The sequence below is a fragment of the Acinonyx jubatus genome, chromosome B3 (assembly GCF_027475565.1).
Source record: "Acinonyx jubatus isolate Ajub_Pintada_27869175 chromosome B3, VMU_Ajub_asm_v1.0, whole genome shotgun sequence".
Lineage (NCBI taxonomy): Eukaryota > Metazoa > Chordata > Mammalia > Carnivora > Felidae > Acinonyx > Acinonyx jubatus.
Window position 1 is genome coordinate 60,975,012 of NC_069386.1, and position 15,939 is coordinate 60,990,950.

Sequence of the window (15,939 nt, forward strand, 5' to 3'; positions counted from 1 at the left end):
TCTGTTTGGCTTTGTTTCTGTCAAGCCTGGGACCTCTCCTGTATACCTGAAGACTCCATCAGGAAAGTCTTGGGTTACCTATGAGAAGGGGCTGGACCCTCAGGGCGTGACCTCCAGGCTAGGGATAGGAGGGCTTCTGCTGTGGCCTGTTCACACCCCAGCTGCTTGGCCCTGCTTCTTCTATGTCACTAGAAGTGGGGATACAGGTTGGAGCTGCTGAATCCGAACATGTGCTTAGATCCCCTTTTTCCCCAGAAAGCCTATGTGGTGGGCTCATCCGGCTCCCTGGCTAGGGTATCAGAGCCGGTGAGTGGGTCTGGCTAGTCAGCTACCCTCCAAGGCTCTTCTCAGAGGGGCTGACTGCTGGTGAAGCTCAGCACAGCCTGGCTGTGTGGACGTGCAGGCTCGCGGGTGTCCTACCTGTCCCCCACATGGGAGCCTCGTCATCTGCCTTGTGTCCCAGCCCAGTTTCCCCAGCCCCCAGGGCCCGGGAGCTGCTTTCCTGTTTCATTTTGGGCAGGAAGAGTGAGGTCGTGTTGTTCTTCCCCCTGCTGCCGGCTCAGGCTGTGGGAACGGTTCCCTGAATGCTTTCCTGTTTGATACCCTGTGTGTGCAATGAGGGGAACAGGGAGCAAGAGTGAGGCTTGGAGCGTGTGGGTGAGTGTGGGTGAGCTGAGGTCCCTTGCTCCCAAGTCTCTGGCATAAGCTCCCAGGTCAGGGAGGTCGAGAGCCCACTGCAAGAGGGCACTGCACACACTTGGACTCCATGGGGAGCATCTGGTAGGCCTATGTTGCTTTACTGTGGACAGGCTGAGCTGGGAGCATCTGCTTGGCTTTTTGCCAGTAGCTCAATTTTTTCGTCATTTATTCTCCATGCCGTATGCCTGTGGCTGTAGAGAGAGGACTGTGGCCCCCTCGGGACCACCCCTAGGACCATCCTGCACCTTAGAGGAAGACAGACATGAAGTAGAGACTGAAACTCGCTCATTAGTGCCTCAGCCAGAGAAACCTGGTCCCAGGGAAGGCTACCTCCTCCTCCTCTCCCTGCAATCTTCAATAAATTCCTGCAGCTCTGGGCGGACCAGGTGTCCAGACTCAGCACCCTTGCCCAGCTGCAAGGAGTGCAGACCTAAGGTAAGGCCCTCCCCACCAAGACCAGTGCCCTACTGGACTGAGAAAAGAGTATGTAGGTGCCAGTCCATCTAAAACCCTGCAATGGCAGGAGAAAGGACCCAGATGTCATTATGGTTCAGAGACCCCATTGTCCAATAAGTGAATCCTTTTGAAAAGGGGAAAACAGGAATTTCCCCAAATTCCTGTATCTCCCAGGCTGACTAGGGAGCCCCACAACTTTCAGGCTTAAGGAAAGAAAGGAGGATAATTCAGGTCAGGGGGCATATCCCTCAAGTTATGGTGGAAGCACAGGGGGAAAGCCAGCAGGCGGGGAAGGCTGGCATAGGCCTCGGACTGGATGGTGAGACGGGGCTCTGCAAGGACTTGGAAGGAGCCCGCCAGGCCAAGCCCAAGTGCATGCACAGGTCCTAGGGGTTCTGGCAGGGCGGCCAGCAGCAATATGAGAAGGGGCGTCAGAGAGGATAGAGAGAGGATTCCCACTCTGCCATCACAAAGACAGGACCCAAGAAGTAATAAACTCCTGTACACGTCTGTTCCATATTATAAATACACATTATATACAAAATAATGTTATAAAATGTAGAAAGGTCAGTGCTTCTGATTCTTAAATTATCGAAATACTAGACTCCAAAATAAACTACAAAAAAACAAAATAAAAACTCATATTATTGATTTCTGAAGATCGGCTTCAAGGGCGGTCTGGGGGCAGTAGTGGGTGTAGGCTCAAGGCTGTAGGAATGGTTTGAGGGACGAAAGGGCCTAGGCGGCAACAGCACCTCACTTCTCCCTCGCTAGAATTTCCAGCATCACTGCCCTGAGCTCCCCAGTTGGGCCTGGTGTCCCTGGCTGACAGATGGGGCATGCCCTCCACCTGTCTGCTCACAGGAACCCAGAGGCACGCAAGGCCGGAGGCTGTGGAAGCCAAATGAGTCTTACCAACAGCCCTTCCCAGAGGGCCCTGGCCAGGGAGAAGCTGGAGTGGAGTTATGAGCAAGGCCCACATGCAGAGGTTGCAGGCACGGGGCAGAAAGTGCTCCTCCCGCTTCAGGCGCTCACCTCACCTGCAGGGCAACTCCTGCCAAGAGCCGCACCTGGTGGTATCCTGGCCCACAGATGGCCCTGCCCATACTGGCCTCCTCTCTCCTCTCTGATTTGGACCCAGCTGTCACCATGGAGCCTGGGCCAAAGGCACTTTTGGAAACACAGATGCCAGTGGAGGCCACAGCAGCTCCAGGCCCCAGGGGACCACAGCCTCTCCCTCTGGAACAGAGGCCAGATCCCCAGAGGAGCCCTCTGAAGGCCACAGCTGGCAGGGCAGGTCCCAGTGGCACCTCTCCTCTCTGTTCCCCTGGCTGGCACGGCCGCCAAGCTGATGCCAGACAGACACCCCAACGCGTGGAAGGGTGCTGCGTCTCTTGGCAAGTTCACAGTCTGTCCAGGTCATGCCATTCCCTCTTCCTCCTGAGAGCAGCACGTTGCATATTAAGAAATGTCCCATCCAGGATGCAATGTAAACAATGCAGAAGGAAGATCCAGCTGCTGGGGCAAAGCTGGGATGTCCTGGGAAGGCTCCTGCCTTATACCTGGGGATCACGTGGAAAGTGGGGAGGTAGGTTACCCTGGAGCACTGGCACTGCCTCCAAGGCTACCCTGGGCCTCCCTGAGAGAAGCCACTCAGCCAGCTGGGGTAAAGAGAAGAAGGTGGGGCAGCCCTTCCCAGACTTCTGCCCTGATACATGCACTGCCTGGGAGCCTGTGTTCGTGAGGTGGGCCGGTGGAGGAAGCAGCAAGAAGGGGCAGGAAGGGCACACTCTCACCAACTGCTTGAAAGCAGTGCCGGGGAGCTGGCCAGGTGCCGTGGTTGCCCAGCCCAGCACTAACATAGCAAGAGGAGCTAGGCCCAGCTCCTGTTTCACACCCTCTGTGGCAACAAGGCCAGCCGAGACCCAAGAGCCACTGAACCTGGCCTGCCAAGGAGGGGTTCTGACCCACCCGGGGATTGAAAGTAACCAGGCCTCTTTCCCATCCCCAAATGGCAGGTGGGGACACGCTGGAAGGGAAGGCGAGCCCAGCACTCACCTCTGTGGCAATGACACATTCGTTCCTCTCTTCTGATATCAAACACACAGACTGGTACATGGATTCCCTGGGGGAGCATATCGCTGATATCCGACACTCTGGCTTTTCACTGAGGGAACACAAGACAGGCCGGTGAGGGAGGGATGGGAGAGGGATGGGGGGGCAGATGGAGCGCTAACTTGGATGATGGAGAGCCAAAGGGCCCTGGCAGGGGTGGCTCTGAGAGGACACAGGGACCAAGGATGCCCAATGCTAGCCTGGGGGAGCAGTTAGGAACAGCCCCTTATGAGAGCCACAAGACCCTCAACCTTACCAAGGTCTCAGGCCTGAAAAAAGCCAGCACTGCCTCTACAGGCAAGCCATGCAGTGGAAAGATGAAGTCAGAAGAGACACAGTGTGGACATTTGACATTTGTGAATGAATGGATGAATGAATGCATGAGGAAGAGGCATGAAGGACCCCTGGCAGAAATCTTGTTGGAGGAGCTTTCTGTCAGTAGCAAAACTCCCTGTTTGTTTAAAAGCAGTCAGGGGCCTGGTGCCAGCCTTCTGCCTGCCCTGGGGAGCCCAGGGAGTACCAGGCAGGGCTCTGTGGCCAGGCCCTGGGCCTCCAGGCGCTGCTCACCTGTGTAACCTCAGTGGCGCCTTCTCCCCTAAGCTCTTATCACTGTGGGAATACTTCCCCGCCATGGTCCCTCGCCCCAGAGGCCCTGGGGCCAGATTATAGTCCAGTGTGTGGTTCTGTTGTTTGCCACAGTTGGACTTGTCCAGGCCACAGTCCACTTCCAGCTCCTTCTTCTGGTTTGTGTTCTTGAGCTGGGCTGCAGGGATCAGGTTGTCCTTCTGGAAGTCTGACAAGTTGTTCATGGCCTCCCTGCCACCATCATCAGGCCGCCGAAGTCGCAGCTGCCGCACTGCCACTGCCACCATGCCCAGCAACACCAGCACCACCACCAGTCCCACGCCCAGAGAGACAGCCACCCAGGGGAAGCTGGGTGGCATGCTCATAGGGAACTCGCAGCGGCTGCCCACAAAGCCATAGGGACAGTTGCAGACGAAGCTGTCCCGGGAGAGGCCAGGGTAGCAGGTGGCCCCATTGAAGCAGGGTCCTGAGACACAGGCGTCACCAGGAATAGGCACCTCGCAGCGCCGGCCAGAGAAACCAGCAGGGCAGGTGCACATGAGCCCATTCTCTAGATCATGGCAAGTGCCACCGTGGGCACAAGGGCTGCGGGCACAGTCGCTGATGGGGAGTTCACAGTGGAGGCCTGTGAATCCAGGACGGCAGCGGCACATGCGGTTCGGACCACGGTTCACGCACTGGCCCCCTGTGGGTATATATGGGGCACAAGTCAGCAATCACCTTGGAACCCCCCTGGTGCAGTGGGTAAGTGCCCTACCCCAGATCCCACTACAGAGAGCACTGTACCAAGGGTCAGGAGACCTGACCTCTGGCTCTGTATGCCTCAGTGAGCTCATGTATAAAAACTACTGGCATCTTACAGAGCTTCACAGTAGAATCGAACAGGTATGCTTGGGTTTGAATCTCAGCTGTCTCCCTCAAGCTGAAGGGAACCTGGCACCTGTTGCTTTGCCTTATTCTAAGCCTCAGTTTCCTCACTTGTTAAATTAAAGTGTAATGCTATCCCCTCCATAGGAGATCTCTGAGGGCTAGGTAGAATGATGCATGAAGGGAGGCGCACATGCCTACTATATAGTAAATGCTCAAATAAATAAATGTAATTATCAGTTAATAGAATTAACACAGTGATTAGCTAGAGAACAGGCTTCATCTCAGCCCTTCCAACTCCTCTCCAGCTCCTGAGGCTTCTTTCCTGCATGGAGCTATCTGCCTGCCTCATGGAAGGTCACCAGGAGGCCAAGGAGACAAAGATAACCAGCATGACTTGCACCCCTAAAAGATGCTGAAGATTTTATTTTTAAAATTTTTTAAGATTTGATTTTTAAGTAATCTCTACACCCAACACCGGGCTCAAACTCAGATCAAACTTGCCCCAAGATGCTGAGCATTTCAGATGTCTTGTGCCATGCCAGGTTCCAAATGGCCACGGGGCAAGGTGACACCTTCAATAGTAGGGCCCTGACTGTGCCAGCCTCCCTCTAGAAGGGACACAAGATCTCACACGTCCCTCTCCCGAGCCCAGGACTTCCTGGGGAGGGCCAGAGGCCACCCAGAGCCAGGAGAGGGCTCTGATGTGAGGATAAGAAGTGAAGCAGGGTACCCATCACTCCTCCTCCTAAAGCTTGCACCCACTGCCCACCTGCTCCTCTTCGAAAGCCACCCAGATGATTACATAGGCTCTTCACTGTCCAGAGCAGGTTGGGACCATCTCAGCCTGCCTAGAGGGACAGACCTGGCCTCGCTCCTCTCTTGACCCTCCCTCACCAGAAGGCGCTCTCAGTCCTAAGACTGGCCCACTAGGTTAGCAAGGCAATAAGACTCACCATTGGCACATGGGTTGCTGGTACACCTGTCCACCTTCTTCTCACAGTTGGAGCCCATGAAGTTGGGGGGGCATTCACAGGCATAGCTGGCCCCCTGGTTGCGCTCCCGGCAAGAGCCCCCATTGAAGCAGGGTGAGTCTGCACAGCTCAAAGTGCTGTGTTCACAGTGCAAGCCATAGTAGCCCGGGGGACACAGGCAGCGGTAGCCATCCTCCTGGTCCTGGAGAGAGACCAAAAAGGGGCAAAAGTCAGACCCTGGGGGGTAAGGATGCTAGGCGCTAGACCCCACCTGCCTACAATGTCTGCCCATGGCTGCACATCCACTGGCCGCCTGGGGTAGGCAAGCCTGGGCACTGCCTGGCCAGATCACCGCCAGCCTGAGGCTCACCTTACAGCTGCCTCCATTGCGACAAGGGTTGCTATCACACTCGCTGAGCTCCAGTTCACAGTCTACACCAGTGTAGCCTGGGCGACAGGTGCAGGTGTAGCTCCGCTGCCCACTGTTGGAGCACGTTGCCCCGTTCTTGCATGGAGAGTGGTGGGTGCAGTAATTGAGATCTGTGGAGGCAGGAACCAGCCAGCTGAGGAGGGCTGTAGGATGTTCCCTACCTCCAGGCTCCATGTAGTGCAGGTTCACTGTCGGTGTTTGGCCCAGAGGCTTCAACTCAAAGTTGTCCTGACCCAACTACCTTCCCTCCTCCTCCAGTCATGTACATCAAGGCACCTTGAACCACATCTGACTGGTGCAAGCAGCCAAAGTTGAAAAAAACCACAGATGGGACAATTGCCTGCTAGGAAGCTTACAACCACTGGCCACCAGGGTAGAATGAAGAGAAAGAAGAGGAGTGGATGGCAAGGCCACATGTTGAGGGGGAAGTCAGAAAAGGTTTCAGGGAGGAGGGGCAGCTGAGATTCACCAGGAAGGAGGGATAAAATTTTAACAGGTAGAAATGGTAGAGAGGGGCCAACGCCACTGTAAGTAGCGGCCAGGTATTTTAAAAAGGGAAATGTGTTACGAGAGTATTTTGAAACATAAGTGTTTGTTTTCTTATTTGAGAAGGACAGGGAGGGAGCAAATGTAGAGCAAATATAGAGACTGTAAGGGCTATGTTTACATATGATGAGTATATGACCGTGTCACCTGGGAGCAAATGTGGGAAGAGGAAAGAGAATGGGCAGGAACCAGGTGTGTATGTGTGTTTGGGGTAGGGGAGAGGAGGGGAGAAAGCAACACACACACACACACACACACACACACACACACACACACACACAATACAGGGGCTGAATTCCAAGCCCCTCATTGCCAGCAAGTCAGAGCCTAGACAAGTTCTTTCTATCCTGGCATGCCCCCTGCCCACCCCTCCCAAGCCTGGTGCTGGTGTCTCCATGGCAGCAGCCACCCTATTTGACCCTGAAAATGGGAGACACATGCTGCAGCTGGCTACCAGGATGAAGGAGAAGAGGCTCCCTCCCCCCCACCCCCCCCCCCGCCCCGCGCACGGTTGGGGCTGGCAGACTCCTGTACAGCCAGAAGAGTGACCAGCCGCCCTCCCCAAACCCAGAACATGACTGTGGGCTCAGGCAGCTGCCTGGCAAGTGCAAATGGGGAAGAACAAGGGAGGCTGTTTCTGCCCACAGCAAGAAGTCGGTTAGATGTCACTCCGCCCAGAGGCGCAGCTCACCCATAGCCTCGGGGCAGCTGGTGGGCACACCCCACCAGACAGCTGTTTGAGGGAGAGCTGCTCAAACAGGGCTGGCAGGTAAGCAAACACTTAGGGGGTTAATAGGTAACTACAAGGTAGAAAGAGGAACTAAGCCCAGCATCCCTCCTCCTTGGCCTTGCTGGAATTTGAGTACAACTTCCAGGCTGCCAACTTGTCATCCTCTGGGCTTCACCAGCCACCCTGCCTCCCCAGCACCTGAGCAAGAAGGACCCACAATCTCATTCTAGGCCAATTGTCAGGATCCTTAAAAGTCCCAAACTCCTTAAAGGATACTGGGAAAGCCAAGTCAGTGGTGGCCACGTAAGAATTGTGACACTTTTGGTTCCCACCCCGTGCCCATCTCTCTCATGCCCTCTGCATCTCTCTTTGCCCTGACTCACCTTGGTCACAGAATAGGCCCCCCCAGCCCTCATCACAGGTGCATTGCCAGGGGATGCTGCAGGTGCCATGGCGACAGCCATTGTGGGGGATGCACTCGTTGCACAGGCGTCCTTGCCAGCCTGGGCGGCAGCTGTTGAGCAAAAAGAAAAGCTGACCATGAGGTGAGGGCTTGGCCAGGAGACAGTTCCCTCCTCACTGCTTCCTGTCCCCTACTCACATGCATTCTGCTGGCTTGCTGCAGTAACCATTCTGTTCATGACAGCCAGAAAGACAGACAGCTGAGGAAAGAAAACAGAGCTGGGTGAGGGTGGAATTCCAAGGACTCTGAAGCCCGACTCTCCCTCTCCTGGCCCTGGGGCTGCCCCCCAGCTCTACTGGGCTCACTTCCCACTCCTGGCCTCCCAGAGGAGCCATGGGGGCATAAAGGGAAACACTGGCACAGGGAAGGAGAATCCAAGCTGGATGGAATGCAGTAACAGGGTCATTTGGACTCTGGCAAGATGGGGAGGAGCACTAAGAAGAGAGAGGTCACAGTCCACACCTGTCCTAAGCATCCCCACCTGTTCCTGAGGCCCAGCTAGTGGGCAGCCCAGACCTGCTCAGTGAGGGAGGTAGGCTGTGGCCGGAGAGAGGCCACTGTGTTTGCTCCAGGGACCCCCCCCCCCAACACACACACACACACCAGGTAGACAGGAGCTTGGTTGCTTACGCTGTTCGCAGTACTCCCCAGTCCAGCCGGGTAGGCAGGACAGGCTGCCATCTGGCTGGCACACGTAGTGGCCGAAGTGGTCATTACGCTTCTTGCACAGGCGTGAGCAGCTGTCCCCATAGTAGTTGTCACTGCAGATGACCCGGTAAGAGTAGCGCAGCCTTGTGGGAGGGCTGGTCTGCTCATCCAATAACCAGTTCTTGCCCACAGCTAGGGAGCCCTGGATGGCGATCTTGCTGATAAGCGCGTCTGGTGGCAAGGCCTCTGAAGGGGCAGAGGGCCAGGTCAAGGAAGGGCAGCCAGTCCCTGAGAGTGCCAGCAACTGCTGGATCAAACCAACAGTCCAGATGATCCCCACCTGCCAGCAAGCACAGGCCAGAGGAACCCAAGCGACCCACTGCTTAGCTTCTAGGTGTGTGTGTGTGTGTGTGTGTGTGTGTGTGTGTGTGTGCACGGCACGAGCGGGTGGGCGCTGAATGCCTGATACCATTCAAAAAAGGGACAATAGAAGGGTGTTAAGATATCCCAGTGTTCTGGAGGCAGACAGACCAAGAAAGAGGAAAAGAGGTCAAAATGAGGAAGGAAAAAAAAAAAGAGAGAGAGAGAAAGAAAGAAAAAGGAAAAAGAAAAGAAAGCCAGGCTGGAAGGACACTGTGAGCAAGGGGTTCTCTGGTGCCCATTCAAGGGTTCTGTCCTCAGAGATGGGTAATGCTTTTCTTTTTCCTTTTCAAAGTGAGAATTGTTGTGCTGCTGAAATATCCTTTTCCTCTGTGTCAGAACAACATCCCAAAGCCATTATTCCCTTTCCAAAGGAGCGGAATTCGCAAAAGGTGTAAAATACAGGAAGGGGCCCGTCAGCGGCGCTGGCAGCTTCGGCCTTTCTCACCGCCGTGCTCCCCGCGTTCCCACGCCAAAAATAACCCGCAGGAAACGCAATTGTGCTCAGAGTCCAGGCAGCGGGCGGAATCCGAGCATCCAGCGCGGGGCGCAGTTCCAGGCTGAGCTTAGCGTCCTGCCCCCCCACCCCCCCACCCCGCACTTCCCCCGCCTTTTACAGGTTAACTCTTTCGGCGCTGCGCTGTGTCGCCCCCCTGTGGCGGCAGAGCGAGCTACTCACCTGGCCTCAGGTCGTCTCCTGGCGCGTGCCAAGCCTCGATGATGAGTGAGAAGGTACCCTGGAGGCCAAAGGAGGGGGCGGGGGAAGACAGAGAGAGCGCGAGATGAGCAAGGGGGGAGATGGGGGTGCCTTGTGGCAGCGGGTTTAATTAATCTAATTGCAGGATACAGTTACGGCTCCCGGGTCAACATAACGTGTCTGAGCGCAGCATCGCGCGACCAGGGAATATGAGAGGAGAACCCTGAGTGGGACAAGGGTTAGGAGATGGGGGAATGTTAGCGAGTCATTCGAAGGTGGGAAACGCGCCGGGGTAGTAGGTAATAAAAATCATCCCAAGAGTTGGGAGAAGAGAGGCCTTAGAACTGGGAAGAGGGAGCCTGGTGAGAGCTTTCCTGAGGATTAGGTCCCAGGAGAGAGTCGGAAGAAAGTATCAAAAGAGAGCGCCCTTTGTTTTTTGTTTTGTTTAGTTGGAAGCGAGGAAATCTGGGGAGAGGGCTTTGGGCCCAGGGAGCCCCCTTCACGTCTTTCGTGACCTCCCAGTGCTCCCAGGCTGTGCTCACCGGCCAGGTGAAATTGAAAGGGAGTTGAAGAGGGTTGCGTCCCCCGCCGCTACTATCGTCCCCGACGGCGAAGGAGTTGGTGCCCAACACAGGCGTCGAGACGCTGCCAAAGGTGCAGGGCCCGGGCGAGACGACCGCCTGGAAGTGCTTAAGGCAGACGCGGAAGAAGGTCCTGCAGCCGGGTTCGCACGGCCGCCCGCTAGCCAGTACGCCGCGCTCGTTGGCAAACTCCTGGAGCTGCAGCTGGAAGACTCCGGAGCCGGCTGCGCGCTATTGCACAGAGACCGAGGGAAGGAAGAAGGGGAGCGGTCAGCTCGGCAGACGCCCAGGGCTCAGGCTCAGGGAGCGGCGGGAGGGGGTGGAGGGGGCGCGGGACGTTACCTGCTGCCAAAGTGTCACCAGCAGCAGTAGCGCCCAGCTAAAGGCGCTACGGGACGCGGCTGCCATCCCCTGGAGCGTGACTCTCTCCCCGCGCCCGCCCTGTAGCTGGCTTCGTTTGGGACGCCGCTTTCCCGCGCGTCTATCCGCCAGAGGGGTCCCTGAGAAGCCAGGCTCTTCTGGGGCTTTCCTCCCGCTTCGCCTTCTCGCTAGCTCTGCTCCAGCTGCGGCGGTAGGTAATCCAGGTGAGGGCGGCTGGGCGGTGGCCGGACTGAGGACGTGTCCTCGGGCTAATCCTGGGGCTGCAAGCGGGCTAGTGCCCGGGTACAGCGCACTGAGGCGGTTCGAGCTGCGGCTCTTGGCCTCGTGTTTCCAGCTTGCGCTCTGAGCCGCTACTGAAACCTGCGCGCTCGGGAGCCTTCCTTATATATATTGGCTCCTCTCTTCGCCGCCTGTCACTCAGAACCCATGGTCACTCTCCCCTCCCCTCCGGGCCTCCAGCGCCACAGCCCCAGCACCGCCTGGAGGGGGCCTCCGCCCCCGCCATCCCCCGTCTCCGTCAGCCAGTCAAACACAGGTCCCCGCCCCTCAGTGGCGCTCTCAGCCCCTAGGTCCCCTAAGTCTGCGCGTGCCAAAGTGACCAGTTCTCCGCGACCAAGGGGTTACGGGTCGAGACCCCGGCGATGGGAGGAGGGAGAGGGCCTGGGGGAATGCGGCGGGAGGTGAGAGAGTGGTTCCCGGATGGTCTTGGAGGCGGAGACACTGGGGAGTCCCGGTAGGCGGTCTGTCAGCAGCCGGAGCTAGTTACCTTCAGCCTTTGAGCAGGTAAAAGAAACTTAAGCTCGCAAAGCGAAAATAGCACGGAAGGACTGGGATCTTCTTCTTCCCGGAACTTCGGAAGCTGTAGTCTCCTCGGCCCGCAACCTGTGAGCGCCCACCCACCTCGCGTCCCCAGCGCAGCAGGGAAGCCAGCGGACGCTTTAACCTCTCAGTGACCACACTGGCCAAGGCGAGGGACTTGAGTCTAAGACTGTGGGGCTCTCAGGGGCTCCCACCCTCCACCTGGTAGGCGTCTCCCTCCCTACTTGCGGGGGGCGTGTCCAGCGCGTGCCTTCTCCCTTCTGCCCCCAGCCTGGGTTCCACTGGTGCCAGCCCCTAGACGCGTGGTCCGGGAGATGAGGGAAGGGGGCGTGGTCCCCGAGGTCTGAGAAGGGGGGGGGCGCGTCCTCAGCTGTATGGTAATGAGAGTCTGACCCCGCCTCCAGCGCCTCGCCTCACCTGGGTTCTGCTTCAATTCCACTGCCCACCGTCTCCCCCCACCCCAGCAGCCCCAAGCCCCTTCCCGCGTCCTGTCGCTCCGTTGGGGCAGGGTGGAACTCCCCCGGCTCCAGCGTTGGCTCAAGCCACTGGAGAGTCCTGGTGAGGGGCTGAGATCGGGCAGACCCGGGTCCTCTCCTCATAGGGGCAAGATGCAGAGTGGAACTGAAAGCGCGCGGACTAATTTGAGTTTCAGGCGGCTTCACCCGTCTCGCCTTCGCGGCTCCCTTGGGTGGCCCCACTTCTCCGAGCGGCGGCAGTGCAGCTGCTTTCCCGGAACCCGGCATGATCCCCGGAGGCCTTAGACCGGGGAGAGCCGCCTTCTCCCAGTCTCGGGGGTGCTGGGGATCTCTCTCTCTCTGCGACGCTGAGGGCAGCGGGGGCCCGGTGGCTTCAGCTGTCAGCCCGCCCGCACAGCGATGGCTGTAGTCTAGCGATAAGATCGGCGCGGGGGTAGGGGGGTGGGGGAGGGGAGAGGCGGTGGGCAGGGACGCGGCGCGGGCCCGGGGGGAAGGCCGTAGTGGGGGGGAGGTACGGCAGTGGAGCACAACAGCTGCCTATGCCTCGCACGGTCTGATTTTTTTGAGTTGTGGGTGGTGTTGGAGGATTGGGGGGAAGGATGAGAAACAAGAGGTTGGGAGCGTGGGTTGGGGGAGGGGAGAGATGAGGAGATGGGCTCCGGGGTCCCCCACGCACGGCCACCCCTCCCAGCCACCATCTGGCGCGAGCGGGTTGGCGTGGGGAACCGAGGTGGGGCGGGGGGCCGGCAGATGGGCCCAGGCTGCGCTCCAGAGTTAATGTAGGTTATGGGCAGGCGGAGTCCCCAGGCCCGAGGGAGGGGGAGCCCAGGGCTTGCCTCCCAGCGATCCTGACAAGTGGGTTCCCCACCCTCTCTCCACCCATACTCTATGATCCCTAGACCTGCCTAGGATGCCAAAGAGTGTTCCTCGCTCTCCTCTGAGCTGGCATCCATCCCTGCCTAGTTCTGTCCGCTTCCACCTCCAAATCCTAGCCTAGGAGTTCAGAAGAACTCACTCCTTTTCTGACTCTGGCGCTTGTCTGACCCTCAAGAGACACATCCAGCCCTATGGGATGCATCTTGCTCAATACTGGTAGATCTGGAACACTCTCTACCCCTGTTACACATCCTGACTAATGTGCCCCAAAGCACTTTGCAAATAGTCAAGGACCAAACAGAGGTATTATTATCCTCAGGGATGCAAAATGCAAGAGATCCCAGAGACCTAGAAATCCTCTTTGAGGAGGAAAGGGTTAAATTCTCCTCGTCATCAAAAGGCATTTATGAAGCATCTATTTGCCACTTGGGCACTGTCCCAAAAGTTCATTATCCTGCTAAGATGCCACCCTTGGCCCTGAAAAGCCACCAGTGCTCCAGTCTGCTGGAGTCCCTCTTTGCCCACATTTGCTGAGCAAGAAAGGGTCCTGCTGCAGGCCCAGAACTGAAATGCAAATATCCACAGCTGGGACTCCTCTCTTTTTCTCCCACTCCAGACCAGAAGAACCCAGCATGTGTCCTGGGGGCCACCAGGAGCAGGAGGCCGTGAGGCCATCGGAGGCTGCAAATCACATGGAGTTGGACCCACCTGGGTGTCTGCTGCCCCTGCCCCTATGCTGATGCTTGGCATGGGTGCAAGCCTCAACTGACGTAGGCTACCCTGGACTGACTGTGGACCTTCTAAAAGTCCACCGGCCCTCATCTGGACTCGCGCTGACAACGTCAGGAGCCGGAGCAGGGTTCAGTCCTGGCATCGTGCAAGGCCCACAGCCTCCCCTGCAGGGCACTTCTGCTTCTGTTACCCTCTCCTTTGGCTGCTGCACACAGCCCCCCAGCAGGCACCACCCGCACCTGGGACTTTGAAGCGCCAAGGTTGCCTTCCAGCCATGCCCCTAAGCTGACCCCGGGTTTTCGGGGTACAACAGGGGCTGTATAGAGCCTCTGGACCCCTCCCCCACTAGGTAGCCTTGCTCGCCCCCCAGCCCCCGAGCCAAGAGCGCAGCTCCGAGGCTTCCAGCGTCTTTTCGCCCTCCCCCTACTCCCGTTCTCCGCCGGGCAAACTGCGCCCAGGTAGGAGCACGGCTGAGGCCTGGCCACAGAGCCCGCTGGGCAGGCCAGGGGCGGGGGAGCGGGCCTGGTTTGGGCGGGGCACTTAAGCCTTGAGGGGCGCCGCTGCGGTCGCAGCAGAGAAGGGGCCACGTGCAGGGAGCCGCGGCCGGGGAGCTGCACAGAAGGCGGGGAGATTTGCAAACTGTTGCTGCCACATGGCTGCTCCTTTCGATCCATTCACATTGAAATGAGGCCGGCGCGTGCCTCATCTGCCGCAGGGCGCTGCCACGCGTCAGCCCGGCCCGCCGCGTGCCAACTGGGGCAGTGGGGCTGGCAGGGCCTGCCAGCCGTGGGGGCACAGCCCGAGCCCTGAGGCCAGGAGGGGGGAGGGGAAGGGAACCGAGTTATCCTAGCCGCTCAGGCGCCGCAGTTTTTCGCGGACCTTGGCCCTGCAATTGGGATCAAGCCGACGAGAAAGGCCCGGGACGGACGGGTTTCGGAGGGGGGCCAGGATCGATGCCGCCGCTCCCCGCAGATGCGCCCCGGCAGCGCTACTCTCCATCTGCCGCTGCTCGCACCTGCCGGTCAATAAATCGATTTTACAATTTAATGCAGCAGCTTCCCGCCCGCCTGGGACAGATGCCGCCGCAGAACCACCTCCGCCCTCACCCCTCCCCTCGAGGGGCGCCAGCGGTTAGGGCAGGGATTCCCGCTCGGCAGGCGGTGCCCCGCGGGGCCTCCTTCACCTTTCTCAAGTCCCTACAAGGAACTGCGCAGGGTCTTTCCCGCGGAACAGAGTGGGTTTCCCATAGGACAGGCCTGAGGCTGATGGAGGAGAAAAGATGATGACATAGCGGTGGCCTTGAGGACTCATTTGGGGGCTTCATGGGGGAACAGGATGCAGTGGCTGATGACAAGATGTGAGAGCCCCTGTAAGGAGAAAGGGGTAGGACCTGGGGCGTGGACGTCAAGAGACACTGAGTCCTGAAGCCTCTCCATGATAGCGATGCGGGGAGGGCTGAGCTGGAATGGGGGCCTCTCCCCAGCGCCCGCTCTGGCTGAGTCTGGTGAATAAGCATAACATGGACCTGGTTTTTGGCACTTCTCAACCATGTAATCTTGGGGCTTGTAATTTATTTTAATTTAATTTAATTTAATTTAATTTTTTAATGTTTATTTTATTTTTGAGAGGGAGGGAGGGGGAGAGAGAGAGAGGGAGAGAGAGAGAGCGCCGGGGAGGGACAGAGAGAAAGGCAGACACAGAATCCAAAGCAGGCTCCAGGCTCTGAGCTGCCAGCACAGAGCCGGACATCGGGCTCGAACCCACGAACTGCTAGATCATGACCTGAGCTGAAGTTGGCTGCTTTACCAACTCAGACACCCAGGCACCCCTTATTTTTTAATGTTTATTTATTTATTTTTGAGAGAGAGAGACAAAGAGAGAGAAAATGAGTGTGAACAGGGAAAGGTCAGAGACAGAGAGAAAATCCTAAGCAGGCTCCACAGTCAGCACAGAGCCTGATGTGGGGCTCGAACTCAACAAACATGAGATCATGACCTGAGCTGAAATCGAGAGTCCAATGCTTAACTGATTAAGCCACCCAGGGGATCTATTTTTATTTTATTTTTTAAAAAGTATTTTTAAATGTTATTTTTAAGTAATCTCTACATCCACCATGTGCTCAAACTCACAATGCCAAGATCAGGAGTCACATGCTCTACTGACTGAGCCAGCCAGGTGCCTCTCTTGGGGCTTGTAATTTAACTCTGACTCAAGCCCCTCAGTTTTCTGTGCAATGGGGTAATAATAATAGTGACTAGGGAGAGTGACTGAGGGACTATATCTGATTACACATTTGCAGGGCTCAATAAACATTAGTTGCCTTTCCCTCAGGTGACATCCTGACAGCCAAGGGCAGACTTGGAGTAGAAGGGAGATCCCTGACATCAAATGAGGTCCAGGAGGAAGGGAAGAAAAAGGGATAGCTGGAGGCAAATAGTCATAAG

The 15,939-nt window shown here is 57.3% G+C and overlaps 1 protein-coding gene and 1 long non-coding RNA gene across 2 annotated transcripts; one reads left to right on the plus strand and one right to left on the minus strand.

Annotated features, from left to right (window-relative positions):
- Nucleotides 1-1,644: 1,644 nt before the first annotated feature.
- Nucleotides 1,645-11,269, minus strand: DLL4 (delta like canonical Notch ligand 4). The gene is made up of 11 exons (XM_027066969.2): nucleotides 10,554-11,269; nucleotides 10,173-10,442; nucleotides 9,613-9,670; nucleotides 8,496-8,759; nucleotides 8,004-8,064; nucleotides 7,786-7,916; nucleotides 6,067-6,236; nucleotides 5,679-5,898; nucleotides 3,838-4,540; nucleotides 3,214-3,322; nucleotides 1,645-2,717 (listed from the first exon to the last, which is right to left on the minus strand). The coding sequence occupies exons 1-11, from the start codon at nucleotides 10,617-10,619 to the stop codon at nucleotides 2,712-2,714; spliced, it is 2,058 nt and encodes a 685-aa protein (XP_026922770.1). The 5' UTR covers nucleotides 10,620-11,269; the 3' UTR covers nucleotides 1,645-2,711.
- On the plus strand, nucleotides 10,946-15,530 carry LOC113601788 (uncharacterized). The gene is made up of 2 exons (XR_003423052.2): nucleotides 10,946-11,615; nucleotides 13,380-15,530. It is a non-coding gene; the product is annotated as an uncharacterized LOC113601788 (long non-coding RNA).
- Nucleotides 15,531-15,939: the final 409 nt, after the last annotated feature.

What these genes read in the sequence shown, in the direction of transcription:
- DLL4 (XM_027066969.2), bottom strand. Translation starts at nt 10,619, where the DNA reads ATGGCAGCCGCGTCCCGTAGCGCCTTTAGCTGGGCGCTACTGCTGCTG. An exon ending in CTTTCAATTTCACCTGGCCG is followed by an intron (nt 9,671 to 10,172) that starts GTGAGCACAGCC and finishes TTTGGCCTCCAG; the next exon opens with GGTACCTTCTCACTCATCAT. An exon ending in AGCAAGCCAGCAGAATGCAT is followed by an intron (nt 7,917 to 8,003) that starts GTGAGTAGGGGA and finishes TTTGCTCAACAG; the next exon opens with CTGCCGCCCAGGCTGGCAAG.